Here is a 15411-nt window from a genome sequence, read left to right on the forward strand (position 1 = left end):
GCAGATGACAGAGCAGAGGAGCAGACTCAAGAAAGAGCATGTGTTCCGATGCAACCCGGGTGAAAAGGCACCAGCCTGGGAGACTGACGCATCCACAGGAGGTGACCGGGGACACAGCTCTCCCAGAAATGGACTGTGAGGCTGTACTTCAGGGGAGGCCAAGAAGGTTCCAGAATCTGAGCTCCAGGCCTGAGCCATCGAGTCAAAAGGGGAGAGCTTAGTTAGAGTCACAAGGAGGCCTCAGGGTGAATGCGCAGGCAGAAGTGCCATAAAGCAGTGTGCGGTTGGATGGAGGGGGTGGAAAACGTGATGCAGACTTGGGAAAAAAAAGCCAACCAGGGAAGAGAAAAGGGTGCTGACATTTCCACCATGATGAAAGGCCTACGTCCGTGCTAAGCACTTGTCTACAAGTCATCCATTTGGTCCTTGAGGGTGGGTCACACAGGAGGGAGCAGAGGTAGGGCAGCAGGGCATCCTCTCAGGCGGAGAGCTTCTGCTGATTGGCAGAGGGACCTCAGAAGAACTTCCTCCCCCCCCCCACACCGACCAGCACCTTCCTCTTAGAATATTGGGGGCCTCATCAGGCACCTGCTCAGAACCAGTGCTCAGTGGGCAAGGCTGCCGTCACCTTCCGCAATCGCAGACAAGAACACTGAGGCTGGAGTGTCCAGGGCACAGGGCCATCAGGGCAGCACTGAGATTTGAACTTTGTTCTGTCAGATTCCAAAGTCCAAAGACCGTGAGTCTGGTTGGACAGGGTTCAACCAGGCAGAGTGAATCCACTCTGAGTCCAGCTGTGAACCAGAGGGACCCGGCTCCATGGGGGTGAAGGAGCTGAGAAGCTGCCAGGAGACAAAAGGGAACCCAGAGATCGGCTACTTCCACACCTTGGCTGGAGGGGGCAAAGGAGGAGGTGATGTTACCAGACCCGGGCTGGGAGCCTCTAAGCGGCAGGAACTGGAGCCCCAGGGGAGGCATCACCCCAGCCAGGGCGGAAAGGCTGCTGTGGGCGAAATCCCTGGGCCAGCACAGGGGAACCTGAGCGATGCAGCCCGCAGGGGTCAACCCTCCTGTGACCCAGGGGATGGGAAGGAAGGTCTCCCAGCCCAGGCCTGCGAAGGCTGCCCATCTGTAGATGGAGAAGGACACCAGCTCCCTTTGCCCTGATTCCGGGCTGCCTGAGCAACGGGCCAAGCTGCAACTTGGTCTGCGGGGGACCAGCCTTGCAGGACAAAGGACAAGTTACTGGCACTGACACTGACCATTTGCTGGGTTGACCTTGAAGGGGAGTCCACGGGAAATAAATCAGGGTTCAGAACCCTGTGTCCTGGGGGCGGCGGGATTAGAGCCCTCCATCCTCTCCCTTCCCCTTCCTGGGCCTGGGAAGATGAGGCTGCAGGATGGAGGGCCCTCCTTGGCTCTGTGGTGCCAGTGGTGAGGGTCAGACACCCCATAAGGACCAGGTTGGGACAGCTCCCCGCTCCAGCCCCTCCAACACCATAACGGCAATGTAAAACATTCTCTGGGAATGTGCAGACACTCTAATACCGCGTGCCATTCAATGATCTAGACACTCCAAGAATCCTGCTTAAGACGTAACCAAACCCCATTAGGGAATGCCCCTAAAACACGACACCGAATCCCTCCCAAGCACAGAGAGGGGCAAAGTCAGGTTCAAAGGGTGACTATTATGTGGCTGACATTATTAGTACCATTTTATAAGGATGGAAACTGAGACTCAGAAAAGCAAACAGCCGGCCAGAAAGTGGTGGATCCAGGATTAACAATAATAATTCTAACAGCCCACGTGCACCTTGCATTCTGTACGTGCCTGACTCCGTGATAAAGGGCTTACAGCTATTAACTCATTTATCCTACAAAGACTAATGAGACACTTATCCCTATTTTATGGCTGAGAAAACTGAGGGCCAATGATACTAAGAACACTGCTCAAAAGTCAGACGGATGTTAAGTAACGGGGACAGAACTGGAACACAGGATGGCCTGAGTCCAGAGCCTTTGCTCTTAAACACCACGGTGCTACCCGGCTTCCACGCCCCCGCCTGTACCCCCAGAACCCACTGAGAGCCGTCCACGCCTCCTGTGGGTCGTCTTCTATGAGCATCCGAGCTCCAGGAAGGTGACCGCAGGGTGTAAACCTGGGGCTCCGCTCGAGAATCTAGAATTGGATTTAATAAACTGAGGCCCCGGCTGCTGGGCCGCCACCTGGCCCTCTGCCAACCCAGCTGCCCCCTGGCATTTTGCTCTAGAACTCAGAACCTTCAGGATCCAGAACCAAGCAAACCCCAGCTCCCACGGCAGGCCCTATAGGCAAGTGCGCTTGCCCCTCCAACCTGGCCAGGGGCCCACACACACAGACGGACACAGCGCCCCGGCACGGGGCACACTCCCTTTCCCGCGACACGCTCGCCTTTCCTGTGACTCACTCCTGCGCTGCCACACACAGTTTCCACCCTTACTCATTCCCATGCTCTCCCATACACAGATGGGATTTCAGGAACCACGCAGCTGGTTTTAATCCCAAAGCCTATTCCAAGTGAATTCTGGGAACTCTTTTTTGTTTACTTATTGCAGATAATGTTACGGAGAAGCCACAGCTCAGAGCATCGTTCAGAGCGCCAGGACGGTCCTGGGCCATGCTCTCTTATCTGGCATTCACAGAAGGTGATTTGGAGAGCAAAGTGTGTAAGAAGCAGGGACCGGCACCCTCCGCAGCATCTTAATTGGTCATTGGACCAGGAACTCTCACACCGTCTTATTTCATCTTACAACAGCCCTCCCAGGTTGCTGAATCTGGAGTTGGGAACAATTACTGGGCTTTATCCCGTCAGAGATAACCACAGGCTTGCAGGGATTAAGGGACTGAACCAAAGCCACACAAACTACAGGGCACCACAACCCACCCTCTGTCCATGGGCTCGTCAATGTTCATACAAGAAACCCCGCTTAGTAACAGGGTTCTGGGGTCCACTTTACAATTCTAGCCACAAAGGGGACTGCTTTCAAGACGAGTGCTCTGAGAGGGATTCTCAAATCAGCTTTGCCATCACTGACAAATGGTATTTGGTAGTGAAAGCCCACTGTGCTCTGGCCCACCTCCTTTCCCAGAGAGCTGACTATAAAACAGCATTTCCAGTCACTCTGAAATTAACTAAACCCAAGCTCTCCGTCAAAAGGCACAGCGTGGAGGACGCTACGATTTCTACCCGGGAAACGCTGGCCTTGCAAAGCACAGTCAAATATGGATGTCTGGGAGAGGGAGAGAATGCAAAGTTCAACTCTAAGAGAATGGGGTACCAAAGGCCCGACCTCCCAACGAGGACAGGGGCATCCCTTGGGCAAGGCAAGTGGCTCCAAGGTGCGGGGCCTCGGCTCCTTGGGCCAGGTGTGATTGGCTCAGGCTGCCGGGAGGGCAGCCAATTAGAGGGCGCGAAGCAGAGGGCTCCCTGAGGCGGTTCTGAGAAGCATCCTACCAGTAGCCCTGGTCGCGTAGTCCCAGCCGGCTGCTGGGAGTGTGGCTAGGGGCGATCAGAGGCCGGGGAGGCAGGGACTGGCCATCAGTTGCGGGTCAGAGAGCAGCAGTGAGCAAGGCATCACACTAGTCCAGGACTGGGTGGGACACCGAGTGCTGCGTACCACAGGCGTGAGTCTGGGCAGACCAATCAACGCTGCCCAGCCTACCGCTGATTCGGAAACGGGAGCTCTAGGTCGGTTTTGGTTTTTCACACTGTGGGTCGTGGCCCAACCCCATGCCTTGGCAGTGAAAGCACCCGCCGCGCTCCCAATCACCCTGTAGATGAAATCTCCAAGGTCTCGTCCCACCAGCGAGGGTTCCATCTGCCGTGTGGCAAGGCCCATCCCAGGTCCTGCTGAAGAAGATCTGGCCAAGGGGGTGGAGCTTCGGATGGATGTTGGCCCCTTGTCCCTGCGCCTTCCCTCCCCTCCCTTCCCCAGCAGCCCAAGGCAGCGTCTTCCGTGACAGCATGGCAGTGACAGATGTCCTCACACCTCCTTCCCAGGCCTCTCTCTTATTGGCCCTGGGAATCAGGGGCCCATGCCAGGCCCCCAGCGCCTCATACCTTCTCCTCAGGTAGGAATCTTCCCTGCAGAGGGGTGATTCCAACAGTCACCCCTGAACCCACCAGACCTGCCTTACCTTCCTGAACATCTCCCATGGAACCAGTGCTCCCTCCCTGGACTGTCTGCACCACAGCCCAAGGGAGCGGGTTCAACCACAATGACCACACACACCTCCTGTGGCCCTCAAACCTGAATTACACATGAACAGACATAAATGTCCTTTGACAGATGAATGGATAAAGAAGATGTGGTACATATATCTATATGTATATCTATATATGCAATGGAATATTACTCAGCCATGAAAAAGAATGAAATCATGCCATTTGCAGCAACATGGATGGACCTAGAGATTATCATACTAAGTGATGTCAGATAGAAAAAGACAAATATCATATGATATCACTTATATGTGGAATCTTAAATATAACACAAATGAACCTATCTATGAAACAAAAACAGACTCACAGACATAGAGAACAGACTTGTGGTTGCCAAGGAAGGGAGGGTGGCCAAGGGAGTTTGGGGTTAGCAGATGCAAACTATTATATATAGAATGGATAAACAACAAGGCCCTACTGTATAGCACAGGGAACTATATTCTATACCCTGAGATAAACCAAGAGAGAAAAGAATATTAAAAAATGTATGTATAGGGCTTCCCTGGTGGTGCAGTGGTTGAGAGTCCGCCTGCCGATGCAGGGGACACAGGTTCGTGCCCCTGTCCGGGAAGATCTCACATGCCATGGAGCGGCTGGGCCCGTGAGCCATGGCCGCTGAGCCTGCGCGTCCAGAGCCTGTGCTCTGCAACGGAAGCGGCCACAACAGTGAGAGGCCCAAATACCGCAAAAAAAAAAAAAAAAAAAAAAAAGTACATATATAACTGAATCACTTTGCTGTACAGCAGAAACTAACCCAACACTGTAAATCCACTATACTTCAATTAAAGAAAAAATATAGTTGTGAAAAGAAAAAGAAAAGAAAATTATGGCTGCACAATAATATACTTTCAGAACCACTCTTATCAAGAAGGACTTCAGAAATGAGCACTTTCTACTAGATGAAAATGTCTTTGTATTCAAAAGCATTGCATCAAGATATAGGGTTTTTATTTTTTTGTTTGTCTTTATTAGATAAAAATTTCAAAACTTCTCATAGAACTCATGGTCTTGGGGCTCCCCTGCAGGTCCAGTGGTTAAGACTCCGCACTTCCATTGCAAGGGGCACAGGTTCAATCCCTCGTCCAGGAACTAGGATCCCACATGCCGCTCGGTGTAGCCAAAAAAAAAAAACACCTCATGGTCTCCAGAGAAATCCTCCTCATACCCCAATTTGAGAAACCCTGGCCTGGAGGATGAAGGGGACTCCTCAGGGACCCTCAAGGATGAGGCTCCTACCTAACCTACAGCCCTGACTCACCAGGGTGCCCCTGGTCCCTGCACGCCAGCTGTACCACACTGCTGAAGTTTCTAGAAGCTTAGAATCTTGAGTGCTGCCTCCCCAGCCTAATTCTGCCTGGTGAGCCTCCCCTACCCCAATACACACCTCCTTCTAGCAGACTCTTCCCTGTTCTTTCAAGATTCAGTTCACTCACAGGGGAAACACTTCCAGCTTCCTTCCCCCCATAGTAACAGCTCCTCCCTTCCTTGGGTGCCCACGGGACCCTGTGCATGTTACCACTTACTATCCGTTCACTAAACACTCTGAATTTTCCCATGTTCTCCATCCAACAACCCCAGGAGGAAGGTACTACTATCAGTTCCATCCCACAGTGAGAAAACTGAAGTTTAGGGAGGCAAGGTGAGTAGCTATGAATCCAAGACGGAACCCAGAAGTTTGACCTCATGGTTCATGCTTTGCTGTTCGTATCTGTTGACACAAACAAGTTCTCTGGAGGAGGGCAGGGTCAGATTCATCTTACTGATTAACTGGAGATGGGGTGGCCTTTGTTTTTAACAGGTTTATTTGGGGGTAAAATTGATAAACAATAAACACATTTCAACTGCAGAGTTCGACAAGTTTTAACATATATACCTACAAAACCATCACCCCAATCAAGATAATGAACACACCCATTACCCCAAAAGTTTCCTGATTCCACTTCTAATCCTTCCCTCCTGCCCACACCCTGACCCAGTCAACCGCTGATGTGCTTACTGTCTGTAGAGGTTAGTTTGCATTTTCTGGAGATTTTTACGTAAATGGAATTATATATACATATATATATATACATATATGTATATATATATGGGGGCAGGTGATGTGGTCCTGGCTTCTTTCACTCAGCATAATTAGTTTGAGATTCATCCACGTTGTTGCCTGTATCAGTGGTCCATTCCTTTCCATTGCTGCGTAATATTCCATAGCGTGTGGAGACCCGCCGATGGACAGTTTTGGGCTATACAAATAAAGCTGCTCTAAACACTTGTGTGTGGACATACACTTTCATTTCTCTTGCAAAAATACCTAAGAGTGGGACTTCCCTGCTGGCGCAATGGTTAAGAATCTGCCTGACAATTCGGGGGACACTGGTTCGATCCCTGGTCCGGGAAGATCCCACATGTCGCGGAGCAAGTAAACCCGTGAGCCACAACTACTGAGCCTGCGCTCTAGAGGCCGTGCTCCCCAACAAGAGAAGCCACCGCAATGAGAAGCCCGCGCACCGCAACGAAGAGTATCCGCTGCTCGCCACAACTAGAGAAAGCCCGCGCGCAGCAACGAAGACCCAACGCAGCCAAAAAAAACAGAAAAAAAAAAAAAAAAAAAAACCTAGGAGTGGAGTGGCTGGATCAGATGGTAGGTGTATGTTTACATTCACACTATTTTCCAAAGCAGCCACGCCACTTTTCATTCCCACCAGCAGTGGATGAGAGTTCCCGTTCCCACACGGCCCTCTATGGTCAGTCTTTTTAATCTTAGCCCTTTTAACCAGTGGGTAATGAAATCTCATTGTGGTTTTAATTGGCAGTCCCTAACGGCGAACCGTCTGATTGCCTTTTGCGTTTGTACTTTAGGACAAGGTACTAAGCTCCAGACTGCGCTCTGCACTTCCCAGGCTCCTCCTCCTTTAAGGCTACCGTGCTCAGTGCGGGCCCGGTAGGCTGGAGGCTAAGGGAGTGAGGAGGTGAGTGATGGGGAGACAGCCAGCAGGAAGTTGCTCCAATTTCGAGGGCGCTGCCGGCTGACTCCTTGAACCAACAGCCAGGAGTGTGTAAAAACAGATAAATGGAGTCCCTCACGTGTGCGTGGGGCTCTCGGAGCTCCCAAAGAGCAGTGCCATGGGGCCCTTATCCATGCTCCTGCGGGCCCCTGGTTCAGTAGGGACCTGGATGTCTGCTCAACAAGTCGTGCGGCTGCCACGGGGCCTCCCAGCGTCCAGGATGGAAATCAACAACTTCCGAGTCAGTAGTCCAGCACCACTGAACTCAGCCTGCTGTACTCATTTGAATGTGAACTGCCCATCTTGATCACTGCTACCTTGATCAAGGTACCTGAGACAGACACTGACACACAGTAGGCGCTCACAAATGTTCATGGGTGGATAGATAAATCTGGAAAATATAAAGAATAATATTTACCCCCATTGGCATTTAGTAGGTACTTGATAATTGTTAGTTCTGGTCTTTTTATAAATTTAATTAATTGATTAATTTATTAATTTTTGGCCATGCCCCGTGGCTTGCGGGATCTTAGTTCCCCGACCAGGGACTGAACCCAGGTCCCGGCAATGAAGGCGCTGAGTCCTAACCACTGGACCGCCAGGGAACTCCCTGGTCTTTTTTATTAAAAGGAATATGTGTGAAGCCAGAAGGAGCATCTTACCAGCCCTATTTGGTCCTCAATATACACAAGCTGCAGGTTCAGGGAAACTTGGGAAAGGCAGGGATGGGGAAAGGGTGGACATCAGCATAGATTCTGTTAACCCCCAAATCAGAGTCTTCCTTCAGGCCATGGATTGGGGGCAGAGCAGGCCCCAAAATGGAATTAGGGAGCATGGGGTCCAGTGCAGGCTCTGCCCCTAACCAGCTCCAAACACCAGTCTCTTTGGTCAAATGAGAGCAAGAATTTCTGCCTGACCTCCTCCTCTCTGAGATGGGGGAGCTTTAAACAGGAAGATGTTTTGAAGGGAAGGGGCACATCCGATTCACCTCCGGGCTTTTTTTTTTTTTAAACAGAACAGCTGTTAGGAAGGGACGTATACACTGGCGAGAAGCTCTGCTCTATTCAAAGGCACAGAACTGTAATGATCGTCAGGCAACCTATAGGCTAACTGTACCATGTTACCATGTCACACCGTGTAATAGCCACGGGCTATAGTAACCAACTGTGTAGCTGGCCTAACACTGGGGTCAGTGCTACACCGTTCCAAGCTACAATTCCAACCTGCAATAACCAGAGACCTTAATAAGAGCTGGCTCCTTGTGCCAGGCCATGTTCCTAGAGCACCTTACAGTGCTTTAGAAACAAATAGGCTACCGGGTAGGTGCTAATATAAAACTCCATATTAGAAGATAAGGAAGCAAAGCACAGAGATGTTAAATGACTTTCCCCAAAGCGTGCAAAGCAGGGATTGAAACTCGGGCAGCTTGGCTCCAGAGCCTTTTCCTTAACCACAGCGCCTTGCCCGGAGACAAGAGGTCAGTAGTCGCCTGGTCAGTGCATTAGGGCTGGTTAAATGCGAGTTAAGAAGGAGCTGCTGCTGGACGGCACATGGAAGAGCTGTGAAATATACTACACAGCTCACCCGACCATTCTTCAGATACTGCCCAGAGCAAGCGCTCACATTTGGGCCAGGCCTGTGGCCCTACCAGCAAAGCCGAGTTTTGCCACCTGCCCCCCTCCCCCTGCACCTGCAGCCCTTGGGACACAGTGCCAACCAGAACACGCCACTCAGCTCCACGACTGTTGCTGACGTGTCTGTCTTCCCATTAGACTGTTGCTCTCGAGGGCAGAGGCTGTGTCTCATCTGCTCTGTATACCCAGGCCTGGAGCACAGCCAGCCTGGAGGAGGATGGCGGTGTTGCTTACTAAGTGAGCACAACACTAATATTCTTGGAAAAGCAGGGCTGGCTCCCATGGGGCCAGGCCAGGGTAGGGAGTTCCTGAAACTGCCCACAGGTTTCAGACTGGCTCCAGATCTCAGGCTGCAGGGCTAGGCCTCATGGGACACCCCCAGGAGCCAGTGAAAAGTACTGCGGAAACCTCCCTACATTTCCGCATGTAACAATTGGACCAGGACTTCCCCAGAGGTCCAGTGGTTAAGACTCCGTGCTTCCACTGCAGGGGCTCGGGTTGGATCCCTGGTCAGGGAACTAAGATCCCACATGCCGTGCAACTCGGACAAAAACAAACAAACAAACAACAACAAAAACAACTGGACCACCTCTCGGGAATCTTCTTATCTAGCTGTGCCATTTTACAGATGGGGAGACTGAGGCTTAGAGAAGGCGAGAGACCCACCCAAGATCTTGCAGCAGCTCAGTGGCAGAGCTATGGCCAGGACTCATCTTGGTATAAAAACATCTCTGCCTCTGAAGGAAAGCATTACATTTCTTCAAAATAACCCACGGATAAGAAACAATCAACTCTCATATTTATAGACGATTAATTTTCAACAAGCGTGCCAAGACAATTTAACGGGAAAAGAATAGTCTTTTTAACAAATGGTGCTGGGACAACTGGATATCCACGTGCAAAAGAATGAACTTGGACCACTACCTCACACTATATACAAAAATTAACTCAAAATAGATCAAAGGCCAAATTGTAAGAGCCAAAACTATAAAACTCATTGAAGAAAACGTAGGTGCAAATGTTCCTGACCTTGGATTAGGCACTGATTTCTTAGATGTGTCACCAAAAGCACAAGCAACAAAAGAAAAAAAAAAAAAGATAAACTGGACTTTATCAAAATTAAAAACTTTTGTGTTTCAAAGGACACCATTGAGAAAGTGAAACAACAACCCACAGAACGGAAGAAAATTTTGCAAATCATTTACCCACTAAGGGACTTATATCTAGAAAGACAAAAACCCAATTATAAAATTGGCAAAAGATCTGAATAGACATTTCTTCAAAGACGACATACATACGAATAGCCAATAAGCACATGAAAAGATGCTCAACGTCATTAGCCATCAGGGAAATGCAAATTAAAACCAAAAGGAGATGCCACTTCCCATACGTAAGGATGGCTATAATCAAAACAACAGACAATAACAAAGTATCGGTGAAGATGTGGAGAAAGGGGAACGCTCTTATGCTGCTGGTGAGAATATAAAAAGTTTAGCCACTTTGAAAAGCAGCCTGGCAGTTCCTCAAATGATTAAACACAGAGTTACCACATGATCCAGCGATTCCACTCCTAGGTATATTCCAAGAGAAATGAAAACATATGTCCACACAAAAACTTATACGCAAATGTTCATGAGAGCCGAAAAAGTGGAAACAACCCAAATGTCTGTCAACTTATGAACGGATAAATAAAATATGCTACATCCACACCATGGAATATTACTCAGCAATAAAAAGCAATGAAGTAGTGATGCGGTTACAACATGTAAGAACCTTGAAAACATGATGCTAAGTGAAAGCAGCCAATCACAAAGGGCCACATATCGTATGGCTCCACTTACACGAAATGTGTAAAACAGGCAGGTCTGTAGAGACAGAAGGGAAATGGGTAGCGCCCAGGGCTGGGGTGGGTGCATGGGTGGACCGGGGATTGTGCAGGTTCGGGTGGGGTAGTAAAAATGCTCTAAAAATGACTGGGGTGATGTTTTTACAACTCTGTGAATATACAAAAAGGCATGGAATTGTACACTTTAAATGCACCCATTTAAATGGTATACTGTGAATTATATCTCAATAAAACTTTTTCTGTAAAAGAAACAATCAAAATCTCCAAACTAAGAGGGCCCTTCAAACAGACCTAATTTAAGCACCCATTCCTGTGAGAAACAGACCCACTCCCGTGAGAAGTTACTCAATTCAACTGACAGCATTTGCTGAGTTAACACTAAAAATATTTTTTATACTTGAGAGGCAGGTCTTTTTTTTTTTTTTAGACAAAATAATTTAAATGTTCTTAAATATTAAGAACATAAAATATCCAAAAACTATGGCAATATTTCTGTTTTACATTATGGACAATTACAGAGAGAGAGATCAGAGACATAGATTTATGTTAACATTAAGAGTGACAAAAAGAATTCAAGACACAAAGATGACAGGGGAGAGCCAGTGAGAGGCAGGTCTTAATACTCATTCCCATTTTACAGACGAGGGCACTGAGATGGAGCAGTTTTGTGCTCTGCCCAAGGTCCCAGAGCTACTAGTTAGGAGATAAGGAGTCAAATCCAAGACCAGTTGGCTTTAACATCCAGATGTACACAGCGGTGAGCCAGGCGCAGGCGGCGGGTTATAAACACGGTCTGCGTGACCGCAGACTCTGAGGCTCTTATATGCTCAAATGGAGCGGCACGTGAGAAACTCGGAGCCTAGAGAGTGGAGCAATGATGCTGATTAGGGGATCCAGGGAGGGGTTCACAGACGAGGGGACACATTGACTGAGATGGAATGATGAGCAGGGTCTGGATAAGATGACAAGTGGGAAAGGGTATAACAAGCTGTTGGACCAGCATAAGCAAAAGCTGGGAAAGTGCAACGCCAAGTTCAGGCGGCAGAGTGGGCTTGGGAATTGTTAAAGGAAGCTGTGACGGACAGGCAGGCAGGGGAGTGAGAGGGGTGCACTGACTTCCCTCTGTGGGCACTAGGGAACCAGCGAGGGTCTGTGAGCAAGGGAGTGGCGTGCTCTGATCAGTGACAGACCCACAGGCAGGGAGGGCAGCGCCTGACCAATTGTCTGGAAACAATGTTGCACTGAAAAGGGTCCAGGCAACCTGGAACCTTCAATCATGTGCTTGGAAATGCTTTGTAAAGTGCTGTTTAACCCCAAGGCATTCTTTTTATTGGAAACCTGCTCTTCCACAAAGAAACCAGAGTTCAAGTCCAAGGATCTTTTCTCCACTGCTGACTGAATGTGCAAATATCTGATCAGCTGTGGGGAGCGGCCGTCATTCCTCCCCACGGTGTCTGCCCTTGAAGCTAGTCCCTACGACCCCCTCCCAGCAAAGCCCCCAGCCTCGCACCCCAGCCTCGCACCCCAACCAACACTGGTGGGTAACGAGTGTTCTGCCTGCTCCTACCCTGTCCCCACCCCAGGTCATCTGTGACCTTATGATTGCCCTGGGTGAGTGTCAAGGTCATCATGAGTCTTAACTTTTGTATGCCAAAGGAGGCCTCTGTGGGTTGGGGAAAATGTCACCCAGACTTCCCATGTATGAGGTTACCTGCTGGGTGCCAGGTGCTGGGCAGGTGCGGTGCATCCATTACCACCAACCACCAAGGCAGGGGCGACCGCGTCACCTTACAGATGGGGAAACTGAGGCTCAGAAGGGCCAGCTCTCCTGCCCAGGTCAGACAGCTACTGAGGTGCAGTCAGAGGCAGGACCAGGTCTGTTGGGCTCCAGCGCCCATGCCGTGCTGCAAGACGGCCAGCAAAAGGAGGAAGTGAGTCAGGAAGGCAGAAGAAGGAGGGTTCCTTTTTGAGTCAGAACAGGATGTCCCATCCCATAGCCGACTGATGCAGAGGCCAGGGGTGGGGGGGGAGGTGAACCCCTGCAGGTCAGACTGACGAGGTGCCCAGACCAAGTCCTCTGCAGGGAGCGTGCCTGAGATGGGGGACTAGCTGAGAGGCATGCCCAGTTTGGGCGGGACTGCGATGGGCCCAGTGATGCCAGGCCTCTCAGTGTATGGCTCGACATGAATCAGGCCAGATGGGGCACCAACCAGGCTGTGGAGGCCCGACCTGGGTTTCCAGGAACTGACGGCCGAGAAAAATCCAGCTCACCCTCACTTCTCTCCCTCTGTGCCTCTCACTCCATCCAGCCGCCAGGCCAGGTGATGATGAAGGGCGTGCCCTCCACGGACCCGTGTGAACAGGCAGAGAGAGAGGCCCATCTCACCTTCTAGCCCAGAGCCACACCAGGCCCAACTTCCCTCTGTTCCAGAGCTTGGGAGACGCTTTATTCATTTAATGACAGATCTTGTTGCAACGCCTGCCCCGTACCAGATGCTATGGTTGGTGCTGAAGATCACAGAGGTGAACAGGACCGACCAGATCCTGCACCCGTGGGTCACCTGACAGCTCAGGCTCCCTTCCTTCTGTTGGAAGGTGGACACCGTGTTCAGAGTCTTCTCAACACCCTCTCGCCCCCGCAGTCTCTACAATACGGCATTTCTTGACCTGAGACCTTCTGGTATCCACTAGCTCACCTCGCAAGTGTCCCGTGGGTAGCACTCACTAAATTCACTTTTCAAAATGTGTCTGTGACGGCTTCCCTGGTGGCGCAGTGATTAAGAATCCGCCTGCCAATGCAAGGGACACTGGTTCGAGCCCTGGCCCGGGAAGATCCCACATGCCACAGAGCAATTAAGCCCGTGGGCCACAACTGCTGAGCCTGAGCTCTAGAGCCCACGAGCCACAACTACTGAGTCCACGTGCCACAACTACTGAAGCCTGCGTGCCTAGAACCCACGCTCCGCAACAAGAGAAGCCATGACAATCCGCATGGCAACGAAGAGTAGCCCCCGCTCACCGCGACTAGAGAAAGCCCACGCACGGCAACCAAGACCCAACACAGCCAAAAATAAATAAATGTATTAAAAAAACACAAAATGTCTCTGTGGACCAGGGGTTTTAACCTGCCCCCCTCCCCGACAATGGGTGAGACCCCCTGGATTAGGCTATGAGGGCTCCCAGAGCCTCCTGACATCTTATGCAGCATCTCGTGTGTAGGCTTATTCTCCTGGCAAGGTCTGCAGGTCTCATCAGTTTCCCGAAGGCCCCCTGACTAGCGCTACACCAGACTCATGGTGTTAATTATCAACGTTTCTCCTTGTAAATGACCCAGAATATTCCCTGGGGTGGATGTCACAAACTCTCCTTAATCATTTCCATTTTGCTGGACAGTTATGTCACATCTTTGTTGTTTTTTCTCAGTTCGGCTAGAACATTTGCAAACTTATGACTGAGTTAACATTTGAGCAAGATGTGTACCCCCCTGGCCACAAAGCAGAGCCCTAACCTACTCCAGTATTATCCCGCCCAAGAGGTCTTCTTCTGACCGGGAGAATTCATTTTTCTCTTCGGCATCAGCAGCTGGCCTTCTTTTCAGGGCTGTTTTCCACAAAGAAACAAAGTTTGTGGTCACATGGCTGAAGTTGCCTGGTGTGTAACAAGGAGGACCAGAGACTAACCAAATCTGGGTGATGTTGGGTGGTTAGGCTGGGCTGGGCAGGGCGGGGCTCACTCCTGGTGAGTCACTGCGCTGGACACCCTCCGCCCACCACATGCACACACACACACACACACACACACACACACACACACACACACACACACACAGTCACGGTCACAAAGGCCTGCCTCTTCCAGGACACTTCCTAACAGCTGCTAAGCATGTAGACCCTAGAGCCAACTGGCTGAGCAGATTCAGGCCTAACTTTGCTGCTGAAAAACAATGAGGCCTCAGTCAAGTGGATTCAACTCCTCTGACTTCACTTTCTCATCTGTAAAATGGAAGTAATAATAGTATGAACTTCTTATCACTGATCTGATTAAGTGAGTTATACTGGTAAATGGTGCTGGTAACCAGTAGGTGCTATATAAATGTTTTAGATAAATATTGAGAAAAAAAAGATGCCACTTAACTGTCCAGCAAAAAGAAAATGGTTAAGGAAAGTTGATGACATCCATCCCGTGGAATATCCTGGGCCATTTACACTGAGAAACGTGATGATTAACACCATGGAATAATGCTGTGTCTGAAGAGAAAAAAGAGCACGTTGCCACTATTTATAATAGCCAAGACATGGAAGCAACCTAGATGTCGATCGACAGATGAATGGATAAAGAAGATGTGGTATATACACACACACACACACACACACACACACACACACACACACACAGTGGAATACTACTCAGCCATAAAAAAGAATGAAATAATGCCATCTGCAGCAACATGGATGGACCCAGAGATTATCATACTAAGTGCAGTAAGTCAGACAGAGAAAGACGAATAGCATGGGATATCACTTACATGAGGACTCTAAAATATGACATAAATGAACTTACAAGACAGAAACAGACTCACAGACATAAAAAACAAACTTATGGTTACCAAAGAGGAAAGGGGAGAGAGGGATAAATTAGGAGTTTGGGATTAGCAGATACAAACTGCTATA

The 15411-nt window shown here is 49.7% G+C and overlaps 1 protein-coding gene across 3 annotated transcripts in view; it reads right to left on the minus strand.

Moving 5' to 3' along the window:
• The window catches only part of SYNE3 (spectrin repeat containing nuclear envelope family member 3), a 91463-nt gene that overhangs the window by 59498 nt on the left and 16554 nt on the right, over positions 1 to 15411 (minus strand). The window contains exon 2 of one of the 3 annotated variants that reach the window (XM_060295251.1): positions 12453 to 12645. The exons of the other annotated variants lie outside the window; for them this stretch is intronic. Within the exon in view, the coding sequence (XP_060151234.1) occupies positions 12453 to 12492 (40 nt within the window). The 5' untranslated portion in view covers positions 12493 to 12645. The remainder of the gene's footprint in view (positions 1 to 12452; positions 12646 to 15411) is intronic. 3 annotated transcript variants of the gene reach the window in all.

Source organism: Globicephala melas, chromosome 2 (assembly GCF_963455315.2).
Source record: "Globicephala melas chromosome 2, mGloMel1.2, whole genome shotgun sequence".
NCBI classification, from domain to species: Eukaryota; Metazoa; Chordata; class Mammalia; order Artiodactyla; family Delphinidae; genus Globicephala; species Globicephala melas.